Raw genomic sequence first — 26076 nt, forward strand, 5'->3', positions numbered from 1 at the left:
CTTCTCCAAAGCATTTGACACTGTACCACATAAAAGGTTAGTATATAAAATGAGAATGCTCGGACTGGGAGAAAACATCTGTATGTGGGTAAGTAACTGGCTCAGTGATAGAAAACAGAGGGTGGTTATTAACGGTACACACTCAGATTGGGTCACTGTCACTAGTGGGGTACCTCAGGGGTCAGTATTGGGCCCTATTCTCTTCAATATATTTATTAATGATCTTGTAGAAGGCTTGCACAGTAAAGTATCAATTTTCGCAGATGACACTAAACTGTGTAAAGTAATTTACACTGATGAGGACAGTATACTACTACAGAGGGATCTGGATAGACTGGAGGCTTGGGCAGATAAGTGGCAGATGGGGTTTAACACTGATAAATGTAAAGTTATGCACATGGGAAGGAAAAATGCAAGTCAACCGTACATACTAAATGGTAAAACACTCGGTAACACTCACATGGAAAAGGATCTAGGAATTTTAATAAACCGCAAACTAAGCTGCAAAAACCAGTGTCAGGCAGCTGCTGCCAAGGCCAACAAGATAATGGGTTGCATCAGAAGGGGCATAGATTCCCATGATAAGAACATAGTCCTACCACTTTACAAATCGCTAGTCAGACCACACATGGAGTACTGTGTACAGTTCTGGGCTCCTGTAAACAAGGCAGACATAGCAGAGCTGGAGAGGGTCCAGAGGAGGGCAACTAAAGTAATAACTGGAATGGGGCAACTACAGTGCCCTGAAAGATTATCAAAATTAGGGTTATTCGCTTTAGAAAAAAGACGACTGAGGGGAGATCTAATTAATATGTATAAATATATCAGGGGTCAGTACAGAGATCTCTCCCATCAGCTATTTATCCCCAGGACTGTGACTGTGACGAGGGGACATCCTCTGCGTCTGGAGGAAAGAAGGTTTGTACACAAACATAGAAAAGGATTCTTTACGGTAAGAGCAGTGAGACTATGGAACTCTCTGCCTGAGCAGGTGGTGATGGTGAGTACAATAAAGGAATTCAAGAGGGGCCTGGATGTATTTCTGGAGTGTAATAATATTACAGGCTATAGCTACTAGAGAGGAGTCTTCCTCTGGATCAACTTGCGGGATAACAGGCCGAACTGGATGGACAAATGTCTTTTTTCGGCCTTATGTACTATGTTACTATGTTACCAGAGACCATGCATGTTTCGGGACCTCTCACGGTTGCCCCAATCATCACTCCAAACCCCGTACCTACCTCTGATAGCAAGGTGCTCTTTGTCTCTCTATAAAAAAAAATTATACTTACCTCATACACTTGATTGTGGAGAGGCTGTCCGCTCCAGTCTTGATGGAGGAAAACCCGCCAAAGGACCTGCATCGAGCGTGAAGACGTCACCACGTGATCACGCAGGCTGTGCGCGGTGATGTCAACAGTCATGCGACCAGCGTGATCATGTGGTGACGTCTTTACGCTCGCTGCAAATCCTTTAGGAGATGTTCTTCAAATAAAGGAACGGACTGTCTCTCCGCCATCTAGTGGATGAGGTAAGTATACAGTGGATATAAAAAGTCTACACACCCCTGTTAAAATGTCAGGTTTCTGTGATGTAAAAAAATTAAACAAAGATAAATCATTTCATAACTTTTTCCACCTTTAATGTGACCTATAAACTGTACAACTCAATTGAAAAATAAACTGAAATCTTTTAGGTAGAGGGAAGAAAACTAAAAAAAAACTAAAATAATGTGGTTGCATAAGTGTACACACCCTCTTATTACTGGGGATGTAGCTGTGTTCAGAATTAGGCAATCACATTAGAAATCATGTTAAATAGGAGTCAGCATACACCTGCCATCATTTAAAGTGCCTCTGATTAACCCCAAATAAAGTTCAGCTGTTCTAGTTGGTCTTTCCTAAAATTTCTTTAGTCGCATCCCACAGCAAAAGCCATGATTCTCAGAGGGATCTCACTGTTAAAAGGTATCAGTCAGTAGAAGGGTACAAAACAATTTCCAAGGCATTAGCTATACCATGGAACACAGTAAGGACAGTCATCATCAAGTGAAGAAAATATGGCACAACAGTGACATTACCAAGAACTGGACGTCCCTCAAAAAATTGATGAAAAGACAAGAAGAAAACTGGTCTGGGAGGCTACCAAGAGGCCTACAACAACATTAAAGGAGATGCAGGAATATCTGGCAAGTACTGGCTGTGTGGTACATGTGACAACAATCTCCCATATTCTTCATATGTCTGGGCTATAGGGTAGAGTGGCAGGACGAAAACCTTTTCTTACGAAAAAAAACCCATCTAATCCAGGCTATATTTTGCAAAATTACATCTGAAGTCTCCTAAAAGCATGTGGGAAAAGGTGCTATGGTCTGATGAAACCAAGGTTGAACTTTGTGGCCATAATTCCAAAAGATACGTTTGGCGCCAAAAACAACACTGCACATCACCAAAAGAACACCATACCCACAGTGAACCATGGTGGTGGCATCATGCTTTGGGGCTGTTTTTCTTCAGCTGGAACTGGGGCCTTAGTTAAGCTACAGGGAATTATGAACAGCATGACCTATTGGCACAAAACCTTCAGGCTTCTGCTAGAAAGCTGAACATAAAGAGGAACTTCATCTTTCAGAATGACAACGACCCAAAACATACATCCAAATCAACAAAGGAATGCCTTCACCAGAAGAAGATTAAAGTTTTGGAATAGCCCAGTCAGAGCCCACACCTGAATCCGATTGAAAATCTGTGGGGTGATCTGAAGAGGGCTGTGCACAGGAGATGCCCTAGCATTCTGACAGATTTGGAGTGCTTTTGCAAAGAAGAGTTGGCAAATCTTGCCAAGTCAAAATGTGACATGCTGATAGACTCATACCCAAAAAGACTGAGTGCTATAATAAAATCAAAAGGTGTTTCAACAAAGTATGCAATGATATTATTTTAATATTTCTTCTTCCCTCTACCTAAAAGATTTCAGTTTGTTTTTCAATTGAGTTGTACAGTTTAGAGGTCACATTAAAGGTAGAAAAAAGTCTCATTTTTTTACATCACAGAAACCTGACATTTTAACAGGGGAGTGTAGACTTTTTATATCCACTGTATATATATTTTTTCAGCCACCATATTAGAAAAAAATAAAATATTTACCAAGAAGAGCGAGGAAATTTGGATTTGTGGCAAATCTAATTTTTCCGAAACTTCGGATCAAATTCCACTTCAATACGCTCAACAATAGTGGCCACCGTAAAAACACATAAGTCACTAATGGGCTAAGCATGAAGGTGGCTACTCCCCTGTGTGAATTCTCTGAAGTACAACAAGAGCTAATTTCTGGTAAAACATTTTCTATATTCTGAACGTGAAAATAGCTTCTCCCCTGTGTGAACTTTTTCATGTCTTAAAAGGTCTGATTTCTGGATAAAACCTTTCCCACATTGTGAACATGAATATGGCTTCTCTACTGTGTGAGTTTTCCGATGTAGAACAAGAGCTGATTTACAGCTATAACATTTCCCACATTCCAAACATAGAAATGGCTTCTCCCCTGTGTGAATTCTCTGATGTACAAGAGCTGATTTCTGGTTAAAACATTTTCTACATTCTGAACGTGAAAATGGCTTCTCCCCTGTGTGAACTTTTTGATGTCTTAAAAGGTCTGATTTCTGGATAAAACCTTTCCCACATTCTGAACATGAATATGGCTTCTCTACTGTGTGAGTTTTCCGATGTAGAACAAGAGCTGATTTACAACTATAACATTTTCCACATTCCAAACATAAAAATGGCTTCTCCCCTGTGTGAATTCTCTGATGTACAAGAGCTGATTTCTTCTGAAAGCATTTTTCACATTCTGAACATGAAAATGGCTTCTTACCTGTGTGAATTTTCTGATGCATAACAAGATCTGATTTATACAAAAAACATTTCCTGCATTCCAAACATGAGAATGGCTTCTCTCCTGTGTGAATTCTCTCATGTCTTACAATATCTGATTTAATCATGTTAAATAGGAGTCAGCATACACCTGCCATCATTTAAAGTGCCTCTGATTAACCCCAAATAAAGTTCAGCTGTTCTAGTTGGTCTTTCCTAAAATTTCTTTAGTCGCATCCCACAGCAAAAGCCATGATTCTCAGAGGGATCTCACTGTTAAAAGGTATCAGTCAGTAGAAGGGTACAAAACAATTTCCAAGGCATTAGATATACCATGGAACACAGTAAAGACGGTCATCATCAAGTGAAGAAAATATGGCACAACAGTGACATTACCAAGAACTTGACGTCTCTCAAAAAATTGATGAAAAGACAAGAAGAAAACTGGTCTGGGAGGCCTACAACAACATTAAAGGAGATGCAGGAATATCTGGCAAGTACTGGCTGTGTGGTACATGTGACAACAATCTCCCATATTCTTCATATGTCTGGGCTATGGGGTAGAGTGGCAGGACGAAAGCCTTTTCTTACGAAAAAAATAAACATCTAATCCAGGCTATATTTTGCAAAATTACATCTGAAGTCTCCTAAAAGCATGTTTGAAAAGGTATTATGGTCTGATGAAACCAAGGTTGAACTTTTTGGCCATAATTCCAAAAGATATGTTTGGCGCCAAAAACAACACTGCACATCACCAAAAGAACACTATACCCACAGTGAACCATGGTGGTGGCATCATGCTTTGGGGCTGTTTTTCTTCAGCTGGAACTGGGGCCTTAGTTAAACTACAGGGAATTATGAACAGCATGACCTATTGGCACAAAACCTTCAGGCTTCTGCTAGAAAGCTGAACATAAAGAGGAACTTCATCTTTCAGCATGACAAAGACCCAAAGCATACATCCAAATTAACAAAGGAATGCCTTCACCAGAAGAAGATTAAAGATTTGGAATAGCCCAGCCAGAGCCCACACCTGAATCCGATTAAAAATCTGTGGGGTGATCTGAAGAGGGCTATGCACAGGAGATGCCTGTCATAACCAGATAGCTGAGAAGCTCTGACAGAAGCCTTTCAGAACCTCCTCCTTGAGTTTTCTTTGTTTTGAATTTCAGTTCCTCATCTCGTTAGCCTCTCTCAGCTGTCATGTAGTTGGACTGATTGCATCTCTTTAAATTCCTCCCCATAATGCATTAGTGTGCGGCTTATACAACTTCCTGGAGTGTGTGTGCATGCTGATCCTATTTTCCTGCCTTCTACAAGATAAGTGCTGTACATTTATTTGTGATTTTCTGTTTGCTGGATCCCAGGTGACCCTGACTCCCTCCGTGTCTAGTGTAGGGAGCCGGTGGTCGTGTCCCCTCACTATTGTAGGGTGTTCAGGTGGTATATAGTCGAGGTATATGGATATGCGATCATCCACCATTGGGATTTTCGCATAGGCTGAGCAGTAAGGGAGAGAGCCAGGTCTGATGCAGGGGTCTCCCTTTTGTTCCTTAGTTTTGGATCCAGTGAGTCATATATTCATTAAGCATTGTCTTGTTTCCTGTACACCTTCCGTAACAATGCCCTAGCATTCTGACAGATTTGGAGTGCTTTTGCAAGTCAAAATGTGACATGCTGATAGACTCATACCCAAAAAGACTGAGTGCTATAATAAAATCAAAAGGTGTTTCAACAAAGTATGCAACGATATTATTTTATTTTAATATTTCTTCTTCCCTCTACCTAAAAGATTTCAGTTTGTTTTTCAATTGAGTTGTACAGTTTAGAGGTCACATTAAAGGTGGAAAAGTCAAAATTTACATCACAGAAACCTGACATTTTAAACAGGGGAGTGTAGACTTTTTATATCCACTGTATATATATTTTTTCCGCCACCATATTAGAAAAAAATGAATATTTACCAAGAGGAGCAAGGAAATTTGGATTTGTGGCAAATCTAATTTTTCCGAAACTTCGGATCAAATTCCTTTTCAATGCGCTCAACAATAGTGGCCACCGTAAAAACACATAAGTCATTAATGGGCTAAGCATGAAGGTGGCTTCTCCCCTGTGTGAATTCTCTAATGTACAACAAGAGCTAATTTCTGGTAAAACATTTTCTACATTCTGAACGTGAAAATAGCTTCTCCCCTGTGTGAACTTTTTCATGTCTTAAAAGGTCTGATTTCTGGATAAAACCTTTCCCACATTGTGAACATGAATATGGCTTCTCTACTGTGTGAGTTTTCCGATGTAGAACAAGAGCTGATTTACAACTATAACATTTCCCACATTCCAAACATAAAAATGGCTTCTCCCCTGTGTGAATTCTCTGATGTACAAGAGCTGATTTCTGGTTAAAACAATTTCTACATTCTGAACGTGAAAATGGCTTCTCCCCTGTGTGAACTTTTTGATGTCTTATAAGGTCTGATTTCTGGATAAAACCTTTCCCACATTCTGAACATGAATATGGCTTCTCTCCTGTGTGAGTTTTCCGATGTAAAACAAGAGCTGATTTACAACTATAACATTTCCCACATTCCAAACATAAAAATGGCTTCTCCCCTGTGTGAATTCTCTGATGTACAACAAGAGCTGATTTCTTCTGAAAGCATTTTTCACATTCTGAACATGAAAATGGCTTCTTACCTGTGTGAATTTTCTGATGCATAACAAGATCTGATTTATACAAAAAACATTTCCCGCATTCCAAACATGAGAATGGCTTCTCCCCTGTGTGAATTCTCTCATGTCTTACAATATCTGATTTATAGCGAAAACATCTTCCACATTCAAAACATGAAAATGGTTTCTCCCCTGTGTGAACTTTTTGATGTCTTAAAAGGTCTGATTTCTGGATAAAACATTTACCACATTCTAAACATGAAAATGGCTTCTCCCCCGTGTGGATTCTCTGATGTATAACAAGAGCTGATTTTTGCGGAAAACATTTTCCACATTCTGAACATAAAAATGGCTTCTCCCCTGTGTGAATTCTCTGATGTACAACAAGAGCTGATTTCTTCTGAAAGCATTTCTCACATTCTGAACATGAAAATGGCTTCTCCCCTGTGTGAAGTTTCTGATGTGTAACAAGATCTGATATCAGGTTAAAACATTTTCTACATTCTAAACATGAAAATGGCTTCCCTCTTACGTAAGCCATTTGATGTTTAACACCCTTTTTGTGACTTTTATTCTGTGTTACAGTCTGTGATGAATCAGAAGATCGGACCTGTTTAAAAGGAACAAATAATGCATTGTTGCTGGGATTAAATGAAGATATATCTTTGATATTGGCCTGCTCTTCAAATGTATCTTGTATGATATCATGATCATCTGCTTCAAAATCTGAAGATATTAGATGTTTCTCTAAGTTCCTGGTACAGTCAACTGCCAAGAATAAAACACATTTTATTATTGATAAACAACATACTATAAAATTGTATTGAAATTTTATAACTTTTCCCATATAAAAAAATCCACAGAAAGTACAAGACATGGTGCAAAATTCAAGTATCAATTGATTAAGGCTACTTTAACACTAGCATTTTTACTAGATCTGGCAGGGTTCAGCAAAAACGCTTCCGTACTGATAATACAACCGCCTGCATCCGAATCCGGTTGTATCATCTTTAACATTGCCAAGAGGGATCCGTCATGAACTCCATTGAAAGTCATTGACTTGCATTAGAGGTCATGCTGGATCCGTCTTGCTCTGCATCCCAGGACAGAAAGCGAACTACAACATGTTGCAGTTTGCTCTCCGGTATGGGAATGCAACTAAACAGAATGGAATGCATTTTGGAGCTTTCCGTTCAGTTTTGTCCCCATTGACAACGGATGGGGAAAAACTGAAGTTTTTTTGCCGGTATTGAACCCCTACGGCGGATCTCAATACCGAAAAACTAAAACGCTAGTGTGAAAGTAGCCTAAAACAGCAGTGGCCAAACAGATCACAATCTAATAGTATACAGAGGGGCATAACTAGAAATGGTTGGGCCCCCACCTTGAGCAACTTCCCTGCAACACCCACCCAATCAGTCATTAAAAAAAATATATATAAATAAAACATTTCCTAGCGCTGGACATGAGATGATGAATGTCCCCTTAGTGCCCCACACAATAGTTATCTCCCTTCATATGGTTAGGAGTAAGGGCGAGGTTTAAGGAAGCATAGGAGGTGACCTGCTACCTTTTTCCTGCTTCCAGGCCTAGTGGCATATCCCGCAAACTCACATTGTACAGTGGGGAGTTTCCCTCACTCCCCATCGTGACAGTATGAGTTGGCATAATATGCCACTAGGCCTGGAAACAGTTAAAAGGGAGCAGGTCACCTCCTATGCTTCCCTAATCCTCACCCTGACTCCTAACCGTATGAGCGGACCTGGATGGTAGGACAGCTCATACCCAAGAATCTCGGACCCCGAGTCATCCTGATAATCCCTGGAATAGGGGCAGGGGAGAGACGACCTGTTCTTCCAAGAAACGGATGAACAGGAGTCTCAACCGGCCTAGATGCAAGGAAGGGAAAGGCAGTGAACAGCCACTGGATCGGCAGGTAAGAGCCAAGAACAACACGCACTTACCTGCAACTGCAACAACGATGACTGGACCCCATGCAACAGTACTAGAACCCGTACACCTCACAGGACACAGTACAAACAACACACACAGGTATTCAGCACACATGTCACTGCCTAGACCCCCCATGCGGACAGGATGAATGGCGGCCCCCGGTAGAGCTGCACACTGACTTGTGGTTTCCCCTCCGGGGAACCCCAGACACCCCCTTCCGGAGGTAATGCGACTCACAGGGGAGAATGTCTAGCAAACATGCTGAAAGACAGACACCACATGCCAGACATGTAACAACAACTAGACATACAACAGACCCCGCACATAACCCACACCAAACATAAATACAAGGGAAGGTAAAGACATAGTGAACATAGAGGAGACATTGATGGCTAGCTAGGAGGCCCTCCCACTGGACAGAACATTGTGAGAATAGTGTTCTTTGATTTCTCCAGTGCTTTTAACACCATAGAGCCAGCGCTACTAAGAGACAAGCTGGATCTTGCGGGAGTGGACCAACACCTCTCCAATTGGATCCTAGACTACCTGACAAACTGACCTCAGTATGTGAGAGCTCGGAACTGTGCGTCATAAATGGTGATCTGTAGTACAGTGGCACCTCAGGCTACAGTTCTTGCTCATTTCCTCTTCACACTGAACTTCAGGTACAACTCATCTAGCTGCTTCTTACAGAAGTTCTCTGATTTGCCGAGTTCTCCGACTCAGCAATAGTAGGCTTCATCACAGACGAAGATGACATGGAATACAGAGAACTGACCCGGAAATTTGTGGATTGGTGCCAGCATAACCACCTTAGGATCAATGTCAGAAAGACTAAGGAGATGGTTGTGGACTTCCGCAAGCACAGACATCCTAATAAACCCGTGCACATCCAGGGTATGGACACTGAGATAGTCAACACTTATAAGTACCTGGGTGTACTCTTCAATAATAAAATGCACTATCCAGAAAGGGCCACAGCAGGTTTTACCTGCTTAGGAGGCTGTGAGCATCTTCTTCAGAGTGGCCTGCTGGGGTAGCAGCATTTCAAGCAGGGAGAGGAAGAGACTTGACAAACTGATTAGAAAGGCCAGCTCCGTCCTGGAGAGCCCTCCTAGAATCAGTGCAGTTGGTAGGTGAGATAAGGATACTATCCAAGCTGATCTGCATGCTGGAGAATAACTCCCATCCCATGCTTGAGACGGTGATAGCATTAGGCAGTACAGTCAGTGATCGACTGCTTCACCCCAAGTATGATAAGGAGCTCTATCGGAAGTCATTCCTCCCTGCTGCTGTTAGGCTGTACAACCAACACAGAGCCAGGCGGAGATAGACTGCACTCATTGCCTACGGGTTCCTGTGGATATCATTCCACCCAGAGACTGAATTCTATGAATTGCGATATCTATATCCCTAATTTTTTACATTTATCTGTAATCAGTCACTGTAATGCCTTCATTTTGGAGTTGTTGTATTCTCTTTGCTGCTGTAAAACTGTGAATATCCCCATGGTGGGACTATTAAAAGGATTATCTTATCTTATATATACTGCTTAAAGGGAGTCTATCACCAAAATGTCACTGCTTACATAATGCTGTAGCACAAATAAACATTATTTAAAATGGACCTTTGTTCTTTTCTTCATATACAGCAAAAACTTGGTTTTATTGATATGCAATTGAGGGATTGCAAGTACCCAGGGGCACAGTTCTGCCAGCAAGTGCCCAGGCTGCTCTGGCTTTTGTGTGCATAACTCCTCCCTAACTCCTCGTTTGGCCTGCGCTGTTATCCCTGCGTCATGCTGTTGAGTGGCAAAGATCCCGCACGCAGTTCACCGCCAGGTATTCCTAGCAGAATGCCGTTAGCTGGCGCATGCATACTGCTGGGAGCAAGGCCGATGCCAACAGTGGCCAAAACAGTGTGCATTCCCGGGCCTGGCGGTGAACTGCGCAAACACAGCATCTTCAGGGATTACAGGGCAGGCCAGACAAGGCGTTAGGGAGGAGTTATGCACGCAGAAGGCAGAGCAGCTTGGGCACCTACTGGCCAAACTCTGCCCCTGGGCACCTGCGAGCCCTCATTTCCATATCAATAAAATCCTGTTTTTGCTGTTAAACAACAGAAGAAAAGAACAAAGGTACCATTTAAATCATGTTTATTTTGCTTCAGCATTATGTAAGCGGAGCAGACTGTGATATTTTAGTGACAGACTCCCTTTAATAAAATGCAACACCCAAAAAAATTCTGTGGAAACGAAATATATGGAAATGGATGATTGAGGCTTGACACTCAATTTCACCTTAATACACAGGTAGCCTCCATTGCTGCCACACCTTGGATTTCTGTGAAAATGGGGAGGGGGAATAAATTAAAGTATTTGCTTGAAGGTAGCTGCTTTTGAGGTCTGCACGGCAGCCCTTGCACTTCTGATGGCTGGCACAGCCATCCACAGCTCCGTTCTTCTCTCTGCCTGTCTATAAGCTGCCTTGCTTGTCCCTATTCTACACATTTCTTCTTTGGAATCCTAGCCTTTCCCTTAACTCTTCCTGACAATAAGCTCTGTCAGCCCGGGAGCCAATCAGGGCAAGCCCTCCCCCCACTTCCTGTCAGGGTCATGTGAGACCCCTTCTTCTTCCTCCCTAGTGCTTTTTCCCGCCGACATATGCAAAGAAATCACGCTGCGTGCTGCACAAACCCGTAGAGATTCAGGTTTGTTTGCCGTCCGAAAATAGCAAAGTTCGGATCAAACCTGGTTCGGTCCGAACTAATTTAGCTCATCCTTAATTAGAAGGCATTTGCATGACATTGACATTACAGGTCAGGGTTCAAAAGCTATCATGGTGCACAACAAGACAGCAATTGAGACTGCAGTACTGGTCTTTTCCTTTCAGCAATGTGTCCTGATTTTGTCTCGGATACTGTTAAGGAAATCAAGATATCCGACGTAGACTTCGATCCGAATTTGAGGAAAAATTTGATTCGCCACAAAGCCGAATTTCATTGCGCTTTGTGGTAACTAATCAATTTTTCCTAAAATAGTGGCTGAAAGTGAAAAAAAATAATATATACTCACCTCATCTAGTTGATTGCAGAGAGGCCATCCGCTCATATCTTGATTAAAGAAAGAAAACCCACCAAAGAACCTGTGGCGGGCGCGTATCACTGATGACGCCACTGCACGCACCCAGCATGACATCACGTGTTGACATCGTCATGCTCGCTGCAGGTCCCCTGGTGGGTTTTCCTCAATCAAGACGGGAGCAGACGGCCTCTCCACTTAACCCCTGAGGAGCTCTATACAATGGAAAGCGATTGATGATGAAGTAGTTCGAAATGAATTGAAATTTCTTGTGGAGCTGCCGAATGGAATTTTTCAAAACTTAATTCATCTCTAGTCTCAGATACAATGACAGCTGAAGACCACATGGGCAACACCATGAAAAAGCTTTCACAAGGGATTGGCACACCGGTCCTACTCCTGGGATTATGGTGTGGGGTGGCATAATGTACAGTAGCCAGTAGTCATTTCGGGTACACTTACAGCTTGGCATTACACTAATTTGGTTGTGGACCCAGTGGTACAGTCACTCCTCCAAAATGTCCAAGGAGCCATATTTCAATAGGACAGCACAAGGCCGCATGGTACTCATGCTACTGTGAGCAGCCAGTATGGCCTAAATATGCTACCATGGCCTGCAGTGTCTCTGAACTTGTATCCCATTGGTCAGCAATTACTTCATTCAGCATGGCAGAACATTCCTCAGACATTCATTAGTAACCTAATTGGTAGCATGCCAAGGCGTGTAAGTGAATGTATTTATGCACGTGGCTCTCTTACTCAATACTGAATAAAGCAAGGCTTTGAATATTTTGTCTCCATTTTTTATCATTTGCAAATCATTAAAGGGGTTCTCCAAGATTTCCCTCAGCATAGGTCATCAATATGAGATCAGTGGGGGTCCAACTCCCTGCACCCCCACCAATCAGCCATCTGAGAGACTCAGGGCTCACAGGAACTTTAATGCATGCCGAAGCCTCCTCACAGCTTACCAAGCACAGCGCAGTCTATTGAATAGCGGCTGTACTTGCCATTGTAGCTCAGACCTAGAGATCAGCGAACCAATCTAGATTCATTTCGGGTCTGTTTCACCCAATTTTTCAAAGTTTGGTTCGGATCCAAATTGCCCTGAAAGTTGGTATATAACCACCTCTGGCCTTCTAAAGGTCACCTTCATCATCATGATCCTCTTTATCGCCAACTCCAACTCCTCTTCCTCCTGCTCAAGTGGAAGCACCTCCTCCTCGGAGTAGGGCCACCTGTTGCATGAGCATCACCGTCTCTTCAAAAATGCATATGATGCGGATGAGGAACAACTGCAGCATGAACGGCATGAGCGGCCACTGCCCGACCTAGAAACAAAACACATGCTCCCTGCTGAGGGGGTCTGATGAATGATCAAATAGTTCACTGCTTTATGCTGCTTGCAGGCCATGGATCTTACAGAGAAAGTTCCCGGTGGGCCGATGCCCAGGGGGCCAGCCAGTGGAAGGTTTTGGGGATGTTTTTTGTGCTGCTGGCAGTATTTTGTGTTGCACTGCTGTATTTGGCTGGTATAATGTGCCAAAATATGGTATAGCTGCCCCTGCCTTCCATCAATTTGGACCCAGTTACAAAACAGGGCACTTTAAGTTTTTTTTTCCAGGGCCACTTTAAGTTCCCAGTTCGTCGCTGGCTGCTTGTACAGACGCTTGAGCATGTGCAATGTTGAATTCCAGCGAGTTGGGACGTCAAAGATTAAGCAGTGTAGCTGCATACCATTCTGATGCTGCAAGTCCAGCAGAGCGTTCCTCACCACGTAAAAAATGGCTGAACATTGCCTTGCACAAGCCAGTGCATTATTATTATTTTTAAAGGCCATGCAGGGAGCATACGTTATTTCCCCAAGATTCAGGGCAGCCAGGATGTTGTGCCCATTGTCACTGACCAACTTGTCCAGTTGGAGTCAGCGAGGCGACAGACAGCAGGATGTTTGCTGCTTGATGTACTCGAGCAAGCGTTCAGGGGCATGGATGCTTTCTCCCAGGTCGATCAGCTCCAACACAGTGTGGCAATGCATCATCCGACACGTGATGGGAAGGATAGGTAGTGTTAGTGACGCTGTGCCCTGCTGCTGTTGGGGACAAGATCGTGTCCATGTAGGAGGAGGCAGATAAGTGCCTTCTGTGGGAGCCTGCCCCATGATATAGTGGGAGAGGGTGAAAAGAACCTGGCTATGGTGCTGCTGCTCCGTTGGTGCAAAAAACATAGACCCAGTGGGCCGTGAAAAACATGTACTGTCCCTGCCCATTACAGCTGTTCCAGGTGTCCACCGTGGCATGAACTTTGCCACACAGCAAGAATTGCAAGAAGTGGCCCACATTCTCCGCCACATGAGAGTACAAGGCTATAGGGTATAAGGTATATATGGATGCTGCAGAGGGCTATCAGTATAGCATCCAATAAATCTAGATTTGAACTGTTATTCAAAACTAAATCAGTGAAAAATAGCGATTGCATACTCAGAACCATACAGGGAGAAACATAATACATATACAGTATGTCCAGCTGAATTTATAAATATATTATAGAGGGATCATAGAGTCTAATGTGTTCCAGCAAAATTGTCCTTTTAAAACATAACTTTTACTAAATTATACTCATCAAATAGCACCACGTTCGTGATTCACCAGTGAAAAATTGTGAGACAGAAGATAGTCAAAAAATAATAAATGCTTGAACAGGGTAACCAACCATTGATGTGGTTGTGAAGGTTGGTGTACACAGGGCAGTACTGGGGAGTATTGGAGTGTCTATCCTATCCCTGCACTCACCCTTTATAAATCCTCAGCCCAGGGACGTCCCCTGATGGTGGAGACTCCCTGTCCTCGAACCTGGACTGGCTGCCCTACGTACACCCTCCTCTCAGTAACCAATATCCCGGTACCCCGTAAAAAACGACGGGTATAATCTGTGTCACAGGTAGGTTATCACCTGTATAGACAACAGCCCATGTAGATGATAAGACAAAAAAAATATGGTGTGGAGGTGTAAGTCTCGCCTAAAACACCATACAACAAGCCCCTCTAGGGGCGTCAAGATATCAATACGCTCCAAGGCTTATTAACATAAAACCCCGACCCGTTTCCCCTATTTTTAGGTTCATCAGGGGGTAAATAAACAGTCATGGGTAAACCGTCATAGTGAAATCAAGATAATAATGATATACTCATGATACAGATGGAGGATGCAGGATCAGATAACGCAGACAATGATATGTGTACAGGACCAAAGGGACCAACAGATACATCCTACTTAGTATCCTAAGCGGTCAGAAAAACCAGGAAAAACCATCTGGAGGAACAGGACGGTACTAGAGCGCAATTCATCTTTGGACACTGTGTTGGCTCTCATCTGAATGGGCTCCTGGTCATTGTTCCGGTCCACAAAAGCTGCACGGGACACTTGGATTAAATATAATGGCTTCACCAGGTGTGGAAGCCATCCTTGCAGAACGTGCAGCTTTGTCAATGTCACAAAAACTTTTCACAATGCTGACCATTCACTGACATTCCCGATCAAGAAATACATTAATTGCAACAGTGTCGGGGTTATTTATGTCATTTATTGCAATATTTGTAAGGATTCTGTTGAGAGAAGCCTACTGGATTTTTCGACTGAACACTAGAATGCCGTCAGGTTTAAATCAAAGAAAAGAGTTGATGTATTTTTATCAATGATCTGATTGCATCACTTATGTTTTCTTTTCGCCTTTTGTACTTTGTATTAGAGGTTGTATTTAAATGCCATTTAGTGAATACATTTTGGATTTTATTGCCATTATATGTATGCCCACATTATTTTTATGTCTTTTATGTCTTCATTCACACCATGCAGGTCTGTTTGTGTTTGAGGACGGCTTGTCTTTGCTTCATGCTGGGTAACTGCGCGCTCCCGGCACCACACCTGCATGCAATTCACATCAGGTGGTTGATGCTGGAGAGATGATTTTCCTCCTTTTTCCGCCTCCATTTTTGGGGGAGTGGATTTTTGGTGGATTTATAAAATCTCCCATTTCAACATCAACCTATGTTACGACTAGGGACATCTGTCCGAAACGCGTCAACAACCGCTTCATGCGAGGTCCTGTTTGTATTTGGATTTATGTTACGTTTAATAAAGAGGAAGTTTTTACTGAATATCATTCCAGTGCCAGATATTTTTCCTTTCTTCATATTACCTGGATAACCTGTTTCTTTCCCTGCATGCGGAGTTCCTATACAAGGTGAGCTGGATTTGTAACATTTTGGATATGCTGCTAGTTTGAATATAATCAACATCCCCTCCCTTAAAAAAAATGATTAAAGGAAATGTGTCACCAAAAATGTTATTGTTTCCTGAACATGATTATGAGGGCGGCCATCTTGCCTAAACTTTTCTTAACAGCATTTAGAAAGCTTTAAGAAAATTGCTTTATGGCAGCCCCGTGGTCCATAGACACCATGGTCAGGAGGGGACTTACATGGAAGAGCTTTCTAGGCATGCTCTGTGACCGTTGTAGAGGTCATTGTACAAGGGAAGAATAGACAAACTGTGACAATCACCTATTGTGAATGGAGGATCCTGTCTTATCTGCACACAGAGGTGATATCATTACAGGCAGGATTAGAATGCGTTAACTGCAGTAAAGTGCTCTGTACAGACCAAGAAGTGATGCCAATTATTAAACATAGTAGACAATGCGAAAAATGCAGGAATTTATCTTTTTTGTATAAATATATTGAATACATGGAAATTTAAAAATTTAAGAACACTATCAAAAAATCTTTAAAGGGAACCTGTCACTAGGATTTTGTGTATAGAGCTGGGGACATCGGCTGCTAGATGGCCGCTAGCACATCCGCAATACCCAGTCCCCATAGCTCTGTGTGCTTTTATTGTGTTAAAAAAACGTTTTGATCCATATGCAAATGAACCTGATATGAGTCCTGTGTCCAGAGAGGAGTCCAATTTTCTGAGCGCAGCACCGCCCCGCGTCCTCCGAATCTCTTCCTTGCTGGCTGATGTCACAGAGTTGGAGCGTCGAAATCAGCACAGGGAACGAACTACGCATGCGAGATTTCGGCGCTCCAGCTCTGTGACGTCAGCCAGCAAGGAGGAGATTCGGAGGACGCGGGGCGGTGCTGCGCTCAGAAAATTGGACTCATTTCCAGACACAGGACTTATGTCAGGTTCATTTGCATATGGATCAAAACGGTTTTTTAACACAATAAAAGCACACAGAGCTATGGGGACTGGGTATTGCAGCTGTGCTAGCGGCCATCTAGCAGCCCATGTCCCCAGCTCTATGACAGGTTCCCTTTAACAACATGTTAAACATAAAAAAGTGATTTAAACAACAGGTCTTTTTCTGATGACACTTTCCCTTTAAAAATGTGTGAAATAGGGAAACGGATTTGGGCTTAAATTCATTATCACTCCCAGATACTTTGGTGTGCTGGCCTGTGTATTGATGCTGATCACCTATACGCTGGTATAATTAAATCAAACAAGTCCCAAAAAAAATTCTATTCCAACCGTGTGGAAATAGAATTCACGGAAACGGATGACAGTAGCTTGACGCTCAATTTCAACTTAATACACACAAGAAGATTGCTGCCACACTGTGGGTATTGCTGCAGTAATGATGTACAGTATATATGCTGCTTAATTAAATGGAACCCCCCCCCCAAGTAAAAAATGTAAATTGTGACCGTGTGGAAAGTGATACATAATACATAAAAGGATGACTGTGGCTTGATGCTCAATTTCAACTTAATACACAGAGATTGATTGCTGCAGTAATAACAATTCCTCTTTGGAATCCCTAGTCTTTCCCTTCACTCTCCCTGACGATAAGCTTGATTGACTGATTTCTGATTTTCCCTGACTCCCTAAGATCATTCTGGAAGATACCATCACACAACCAGCCTCTCTCACAGCCCAGCACAGAATGGTGTTCTGCTAGGGCACCTCCCTGCCTGCTGCAGCGCTGATTCTGTCTGTCAGCCTGGGAGCCAATCAGGGCAAGCCTTAACCGCCACTTCCTCTCAGGGACATGTGAGATCCCTTCTTCTTCCTCCGTAGTGCTTTTTTCCTACCAACATGTGTCCCGAAATGGTGCTATGTGCCTTTTTTTGTGGATTCGAGTTTGTCTGCCGTTCGAAAAATAGCAAAGTTCGGTCCAAACTGGTTTGCTCATCCTTAATTAGACCCATTAACTTGAAAGGGACTGAGCTGTGTCTAGGCCAGGGGAGTAACTACCAAAGTGGCAGACCAATGGACTACTATGGGGCCCAGTCTTAGTGGGATTATCTCCTCTTCTACTAGAGGTGAAAACTTGGTCAGGACTCTACCCTCTAGTCCAGTGTTTCCCAACCAGTGTGCCTCCAGCTGTTGCAAAACTACAACTCCCAGCATGCCTGCACAACCAAAGGCTGTCTGGGCATGCTGGGAGTTGTAGTTTTGCAACAGCTGGAGGCACACTGGTTGGGAAACACTGCTCTAGTCTAAAGGAACAACTTTTAGCAAATGAGGCACTGGAATAAATGGTCCAAGGATCATTGAAAAGTTTTTAGGCAGAAACCATTCTGTCCTGTTTGGGGAGGCCTGGTTTGTTCCTTGCTATGTGGCCCTTACTTCTCTATGTACGCCACTAATCTAGGCCATATGACCGATCACCTATAACATTTTCATCCATATTTCATTAGAATTTTAGCTGAATCGGTGAATATAACACTGAAAAAAATGACAGAAGACAGAACCTAGAACTTTAATATAAAATTGTAGCAGTGAAGGAGTAGAATCTGTGAGAATCTCTGCTTTACTTAGTGGTCACTACTCACCTGGGCGGTTATCTGTAGGAATGTCCTCTATACTCTGCTCATCGCCCCTCACATATGTCTCTGTAGGATTAATATTGTTCAGATCTTCACCCGGATTCACAAGCTGTGAAAGAAATATTGTAGAAGTCACCAGACGGTTGGAGAAGTCGTGTGGAAGGTTTTATATGACCTGAAAAGAGATGGCAGAAATGACCATAGAACAGGACTTATCTGACCCAATTATCTACAGGTCTCCTGTATAATGTAAAACACAGAGAAAGAATGCACCAAACAGATATAACACTGACTATACTGGCAAGACACAAATGAAGGTATTAAAAGCTGAGACTTTCGCCAATATATACCAGTGATGGATATATCGGAGCCCATCATGCACCACGTCACGGCTCTCAGCATGGCAAGGGGTCCTAACCGCTGCTCTAACTATGGTGTGAACACGGTCTGGGGGTGATATAGTTCAGCTCGCAGCAAAGCTTCCCACAAACGCCCAGCATGAATGCTGCGGTTGTGCGATGTGAATGAAGCCAGGCTGCAAGCCACACCCACACCAGACCATGTGATGGAGGTTACCAGGTGCAAAGGAGTGTTTAAATGCCAGGTAAAGGCAGACACACTCGAATCTAGCAAAGCAGAAACCAAAAAAATTTATTAGTGGCAATTTTAGAGGAGCTGCTCAACCCCTGACACAGTGGCGTGTCCTCAATTAGGGGGAGCAACCCGACCGCATGTGGACCGCGGTAATCGACTAACCCCAGCAAAATATGCATACAATGGGGGACGTCGACGCGGTCCACATGCACCACAAGAGCAAACTACACAGAATGTAGCAATCATATGAAACACAGAGAAAGAATGCACCAAACAGATATAACACTGACTATACTGGCAAGACACAAATGAAGGTATTAAAAGCTGAGCGGTCCACATGCGGTCGGGTTGCTCCCCCTAATTGAGGACACGCCACTGTGTCAGGGGTTGAGCAGCTCCTCCAAAATTGCCACTAATACATTTTTTTGGTTTCTGCTTTGCTAGATTCGAGTGTGTCTGCCTTTACCTGGCATTTAAACACTCCTTTGCACCTGGTAACCTCCATCACATGGTCTGGTGTGGGTGTGGCTTGCAGCCTGGCTTCATTCACATCGCACAACCGCAGCATTCATGCTGGGCGTTTGTGGGAAGCTTTGCTGCGAGCTGAACTATATCACCCCCAGACCGTGTTCACACCATAGTTAGAGCAGCGGTTAGGACCCCTTGCCATGCTGAGAGCCGTGACGTGGTGCATGATGGGCTCCGATATATCCATCACTGGTATATATTGGCGAAAGTCTCAGCTTTTAATACCTTCATTTGTGTCTTGCCAGTATAGTCAGTGTTATATCTGTTTGGTGCATTCTTTCTCTGTGTTTCATATGATTGCTACATTCTGTGTAGTTTGCTCTTGTGGTGCATGTGGACCGCGCCAATGTCCTCCATTGTATGCTTATTTTGCTGGGGTTAGTCGATTACCGCGGTCCACATGCGGTCGGGTTGCTCCCCCTAATTGAGGACACGCTACTGTGTCTGGGGTTGAGCAGCTCCTCCAAAATTGCCACTAATAAATTTTTTTGTTTTTTGGTTTCTGCTTTCTCCTGTATAATGTAGTTGCATCCGTAACATTAACCCATTCCTGACCGCCTTACGTATATATACGTCAGCAGACGGGACTTTAAATATGGCGCCACTATCCACTGGTATAAAAAGCAGGCACTCGGAGCTAATGTACGCGACTGGTGGTAACACCAATCGTGGACTTTTAAACCTCCAGACGCTGTGGTCAAATGTGACCACAGAATCTGGGAGCATAAAAACTGGGAGAACTGGGGGAAAAAGGATTCAAAAATATACGGTAATATATATTCAAATAAAAAAACATCATAGGTATCCCTGCATGCAAAAATGCCTGGACTATAAAAATATTACAATATTTATCCCATATGACAAACAGCGAAATGGAAAAAAAAAGTCAAAATGGCCGATTAAGCTCTGCAGATATAAAAATAACAAAGTTATGGGGGTAAGAATATGATGCAAAGACAAAAAAATAGTTTTTCCAAAGATTTTTTTCAACATTAAAACACACATGGTATCGTCGTACTTGTACTGACCAGGAGAATTATAATAACAGGTCAGTTTTACAGCATAGGAAACACTTTAAAAATAAAATCCGCTTCCCATTACACTGTATGCAACCGTAAATGGCCATTGGAAAGTACAACTTGTCCCACAAAAAACAAGCCTTCATACCACTATGTGAAAGAGTTATAGCCTTGGAAAGAACAAAAATGAAAAAAAAAAAGGAAAATTACCCATTAAGGGATTAAATAGTGCGTGTATATAACATTGTTTGTGCACCTGTTTCCGTTGCTAGGAGAACACAGGAGAGGTGAGAACCGATTATCTATCACCACTAGAAGACCCTGCTTATCTCTGCTTATAGTATAAGGACAGGAGAGAACACAGGAGAGGTGAGAACTGATTATCTATCACCACTAGATCACCCTGATTATCACTGTATATAGTATAAGGACAGGAGAGAAGACAGGAGAGGTGAGTCCTGATTATCTATCACCACTAGAAGACCCTGCTTATCAAAGTATATAGTATACAGATAGGAGAGATGAGAACTGATTATCTATCACCACTAGAACACCCTGCGTATCTCTGCTTATAATATAAGGACAGGAAAAAAACACAGGAGAGGTGAGAACTGATAATCTATCATCACTATAAAAAAAAAACATATTATCCCTATATATTTAGTATATGGACAGGAGAGATTAGAACTGATTATCTATCACCACTAGAACACCCTGCGTATCTCTGCTAATAATATAAGGACAGGAAAGAACACAGGAGGGGTGAGAACTGATAATCTATCATCACTATAACAACCTTCTTATCCCTATATATTTAGTATAAGGACAGGAGAGAACACAGGAGAGATTAGAACTGATTATCTATCACCACTAGAACACCCTGCTTATCAATGTATATAGTATACGGACAGGAGACGTGAGAACTGATAATCTATCATCACTATAACAACCTTCTTATCACTATATATAGTATAAGGACAGGAGAGAACACAGGAGAGATTAGAACTGATTATCTATCACCACTAGAACACCCTGCTTATCAATGTATATAGTATACGGACAGGAGAGGTGAGAACTGATTATCTATCCCCACTATAACAGCCTTCTTATCACTGTATATAGTATAAGGACAGGAGAGAACACATGAGAGATGAGAACTGAATATCTATCACCACTAGAACACCCTGCTTACCACTGTATATAGTATTACAGCCTTCTACAGATCATAGGGAACATTTCATGAGATCTTATCTCCATCTACCTGATCATCCTGTGGGACATTGTGATGTTCTTCTGAACCATCCTGTGGAAGAAGAGGACTGGGACATCTCTCCCGAGTTGTTCTTTCTTCCTTATCTGTAGGAAACACATCCAGTGACTGAATTCGTTCCTTGCATGTCTATTACCTGGTGATCAGAATCGAATCAGACAGCTCACGATCCTCCTGTTACACTGCACGGGAAAGGGCCATCCCCATATCACAGATCACTTTGATTATACGCCTATGTCATTTCCTGTTTGCTTAATTAATGAATGATGTCATGACCAGTTGATTTTAATTTGTGTCTATAAAATGTTACATGGTGTCATTTAGCATCATGCAGTTCAGGAAGGCTGGACGGGCCGAAACGCGTCCTGTAATTTTGATTATGAAATAAAGCATACTATAGACTGGAAAAAAGCATGCCTGCTGGGATTATCCTTTGAACTATTACCTGGTGATGTGAGGGGCCGGCGATCCTCCATCATGACATCCTTGTACAGATCTTTGTGTCCTTCTAAATACTCCCACTCCTCCATGGAGAAATAGACGGTGACATCCTGACACCTTATAGGAACCTGACAACACAATGATACGGTCATCACCCAGATCCCTTCATAGCGTTCCTGTATAATGCCCCAGCATTCCCAGCAGTGTCACCTCTCCAGTCAGCAGCTCAATCATCTTGTTGGTGAGTTCTAGGATCTTCTCTCTATTGATTTCCTCATGTATCAGGGGGTAAGGTAGAGGCTCCATGATTGGGCTCAGGGTTCTTCCCCATCCTTCAGACACAGGGTCCTCACAGCGCTCACTAGAGGTCTTCTTCACTACTGTGTAGTCCTGGTTATGGAGAAACACAGTAATAAATATCACTCCATACATCTCTAGAGTCCCTCACCTCTCCAGTCATGTCCATCTTTTAGTAACATAGATAAGATGATGTAATGTGTCATCATCAGAATCTCTCACCTCTCCAGTAAGCCGGAAGAGGATCTCTAGGGTGAGATTTATTATCCTCTCCGCCATCTTGTCCCTGTTCCTCTCCATCCTTGACGGGTCAATCAGGAGAAGGATCTTATATAGAAGATATCCACTGAGAGGATCCTATATTGTACGAACCCGAATGGAAAGAAGATGAGACGATGGAAAATCCTACAAAATCCCATGTAAAATACAATAACTGGAGATGTTAGGAGACATCGGAGAAGATAATAAAGTGTAGATGTTGTGTTCTCTCTTTTTATATAAATTGGAAGCAGAGTTGAATAGCTTAGTCAAGGCTGTTACTCTATTAGTGAGGTCAAAGCAATTTTATGGTATGTCATACCTTCCTACAGCGAATGAAAGGAGACCACAGGAGCCTCAGTGCTGGATAGGGCTGCAGCTATCGATTATTTTAGTAATCAAGTATTCTATCCATGAATCCAATGATTAATCGAGTACTTTAATAAGAAAAAAAACTAATTAAAAGAATGTTTTCCTTTATAAAAACTAATCAGACCCCAGTGCAATCAGTCCTCAGCGCCATCAGCTCCCCCCAGTGCATCAGTCCTCTGTGCCATCAGCTCCTCCCAGTGCATCAGTCCTCTGTGCCATCAGCTCCCCCCAGTGCCATCAGTCCTCTGTGCCATCAGCTCCCCCCAGTGCCATCAGTCCTCTGTGCCATCAGCTCCCCCCAGTGCCATCAGTCCTCTGTGCCATCAGCTCCCCCCCAGTGCCATCAGTCCTCTGTGCCATCAGCTCCCCCCAGTGCCATCAGTTCTCTGTGCCATCAGCTCCCCCCAGTGCCATCAGCTCCTCCCAGTGCCATCAGTCCTCTGTGCCATCAGCTCCCCCCAGTGCCATCGGCTCCCCCCAGTGCCATCAGTCCTCTGTGCCATCAGCTCCCCCCAGTGCCATCAGTCCTCTGTGCCATCAGCTCCCCCCAGTGCCATCAGTCCTCTGTGCCATCAGCTCCCCCCCAGTGCCATCAGTCCTCTGAGCCATCAGCTCCCCCCAGTGCCATCAGTCCTCTGTGCCATCAGCTCCCTTCAGTGCCATTAGTCCTTTGTTACGTTGGCTCCTCCAAGTGCTACCAGTCCTCTGTGCCGTCGGCTCCTCCCAGTGCCACCAGTCTTCTGCCATCTTACCTTTCCTATAGGGGCGCTGCCAACACTCCACAGCTCTACTTGCCTCCTCTTCACATGCTGCACTGTCCTCCTAATGTCACACAGAGTCAGGTCATAGTGCAGGCCGGCGGGTGACCACAGAGGGCCATTTAGACAGGACTGCATCCTTCTAACAGCCATTAAAAAAGGGGTACACTGTGGGCTCTTAGGTATTAAAAAAAACAACTAAGGAATACCTCACCCACTTACATGCGCAGAACCACTTGCTCTTCACTTCAGGCAGCAGGACCTGTGGATGATGCCACCATGCTGGTAGTGCAGGTCCTGTGAGGAGACAGTGTCCCTGCGCATGCACGTGGCTGAGCATTAATAAGACGGTATTATTCCTACTGGGAACACTAAGAGGCGGCATTATTCCTATCAAATTACTCATCTTCTTCTGTTATTCAGGTTTCTCATCTGCGGCAGAGGCCTCCAGCAGAGAAGAGCCTGACTGAGTTCTCTGGAATCTGCTGATTATCAGCGGGTAGAGCTGCAGATCTTTTCCGGATGTGGAGTGTTAGGGTCTGGTCACATGGAGCGGTCATGATACGGTTAGGAAACGCATGCGGTCAGTTACCAAATCCATCATCATGCGTTTAGTGTGCCCTTTTTTTTTTTTTTTTTTGTCTGCTGTGAATGTTCCTGTTTTTTCAGCTTTCTAATTAAGGCCTCATGCACAGGACCGCAAAAAACGGAAGCCACCCGTGTGCCTTCCGCAATTTGCAGAACGGAACGGGCGGCCCATTGTAGAAATGCCTATTCTTGTCCGCAAAATGGACAAGAATAGGACATGCTATATTTTTTTTTACGGGGCCATGGAACGGAGCAACGGAGTGCTGTCTCCATCTTTTGTGGCCCTATTGAAGTGAACGGGTCCGCACCCGAGCCACAAAAAACGCGGATCAGATATGGTCCCGAACAACGGTCGTGTGCATGAGGCCTATCCTCAAATAGGAGGCTACTCGGCTCTATACCACGTATAGTAAGCTTACAGTAAGCTGCAGGACTTGTTTCATGTGCCGCCAATCAGGTTCTTTCACCACAATTTTGATAGTGCCAGGTCTATCTGAGAAACCTAGTTTCCCATTGACTTCTACCAGAAAATGAGATGCTGCGTTTCCTAAATGCAACCTGCATCCTTACCTGGGCGGGGCGTGTCCTCTTCTAAAAATCCATCACTGCGGAATGCTCTGTGTTTTCATTTCTTCCAGCATCTGAAGCTGGAGGGATTAAAGGACCTGTGGTGATGTCATCAACACGTGATCATGTGTGGGAGGAGTCAGGCTGTAGGCTGAGAAGCGGCAGGAAATACAGGACCTGTGATGATGTCATGACCATGTGATCATGTGTGGGAGGGGTCAGGCTGAGAAGCTGCAGGAAATACAGGACCTGTGATGATGTCATGAACATGTGATCATGTGTGGGCGGGGTCAGGCTGCAGGAAATACTGGACCTGTGATGATGTCATGACCATGATATTGTGTGTGGGAGGAGTCAGGCTCCAGCATGTGAAGCTTAAGGGAATAAAGGACCTGTGGTGATGTCATGACCATGTGACCATGTGTGGGAGGAGTCAGTCTGTAGGCTGAGAAGTTGAAGGAAATACAGGACCTGTGGTGATGTCATGACCATGTGATCATATGTGGGAGGGGTCAGGCTGTAGGCTATATGAAGCTGCAGCAAATATAGGACCTGTGATAGTGTCATGACCATGTGATCGTGTGTGGGAGGAGTCAGGCTCCAGCATGTGAAGCTTGAGGGAATAAAGGACCTGTGGTGATGTCATGACCATGTGATCGTGTGTGGGAGGAGTCAGGCAGTAGGCTGTGAAGCTGCAGCAAATATAGGACCTGTGATGATGTCATGACCATGTGATCGTGTGTGGGAGGAGTCAGGCTCCAGCATGTGAGGCCTGAGGGAATAAAGGACCTGTCGTGATGATGTGATCATGTGTGGGAGGTGTCATGGAAATCACATGACCAGGTTTAGCTAGCCCTTATGTCGGTGTTATTTGCCATGCTCAGTAGAGCGCAGTATGAGGGCTATGCTGCTCTACATTGCACATATTGCTGGTGGACTGGTGATTTGTTGGACATATTGTCTGATATCATATA

At 43.5% G+C, this 26076-nt stretch overlaps 1 protein-coding gene and 1 long non-coding RNA gene across 2 annotated transcripts; both read right to left on the reverse strand.

Moving 5' to 3' along the window:
• Positions 1-3322: 3322 nt before the first annotated feature.
• LOC122941955 (oocyte zinc finger protein XlCOF7.1-like) lies at positions 3323-6969 on the reverse strand (the record flags this gene model as incomplete). The annotated part of the gene is made up of 4 exons (XM_044299450.1): positions 3323-3987; positions 4108-4145; positions 6014-6251; positions 6333-6969. Coding segments are annotated over 4 exons (1578 nt in total), but the record flags the coding sequence as incomplete, so codon positions are not given.
• Positions 6970-22604: 15635 nt separating this feature from the next.
• LOC122939881 lies at positions 22605-25219 on the reverse strand. The gene is made up of 3 exons (XR_006390201.1): positions 25106-25219; positions 22782-22916; positions 22605-22652 (listed from the first exon to the last, which is right to left on the reverse strand). It is a non-coding gene; the product is annotated as an uncharacterized LOC122939881 (long non-coding RNA).
• Positions 25220-26076: the final 857 nt, after the last annotated feature.

The sequence above is a fragment of the Bufo gargarizans genome, chromosome 6, assembly GCF_014858855.1.
Source record: "Bufo gargarizans isolate SCDJY-AF-19 chromosome 6, ASM1485885v1, whole genome shotgun sequence".
In the NCBI taxonomy this organism is placed as follows: Eukaryota; Metazoa; Chordata; class Amphibia; order Anura; family Bufonidae; genus Bufo; species Bufo gargarizans.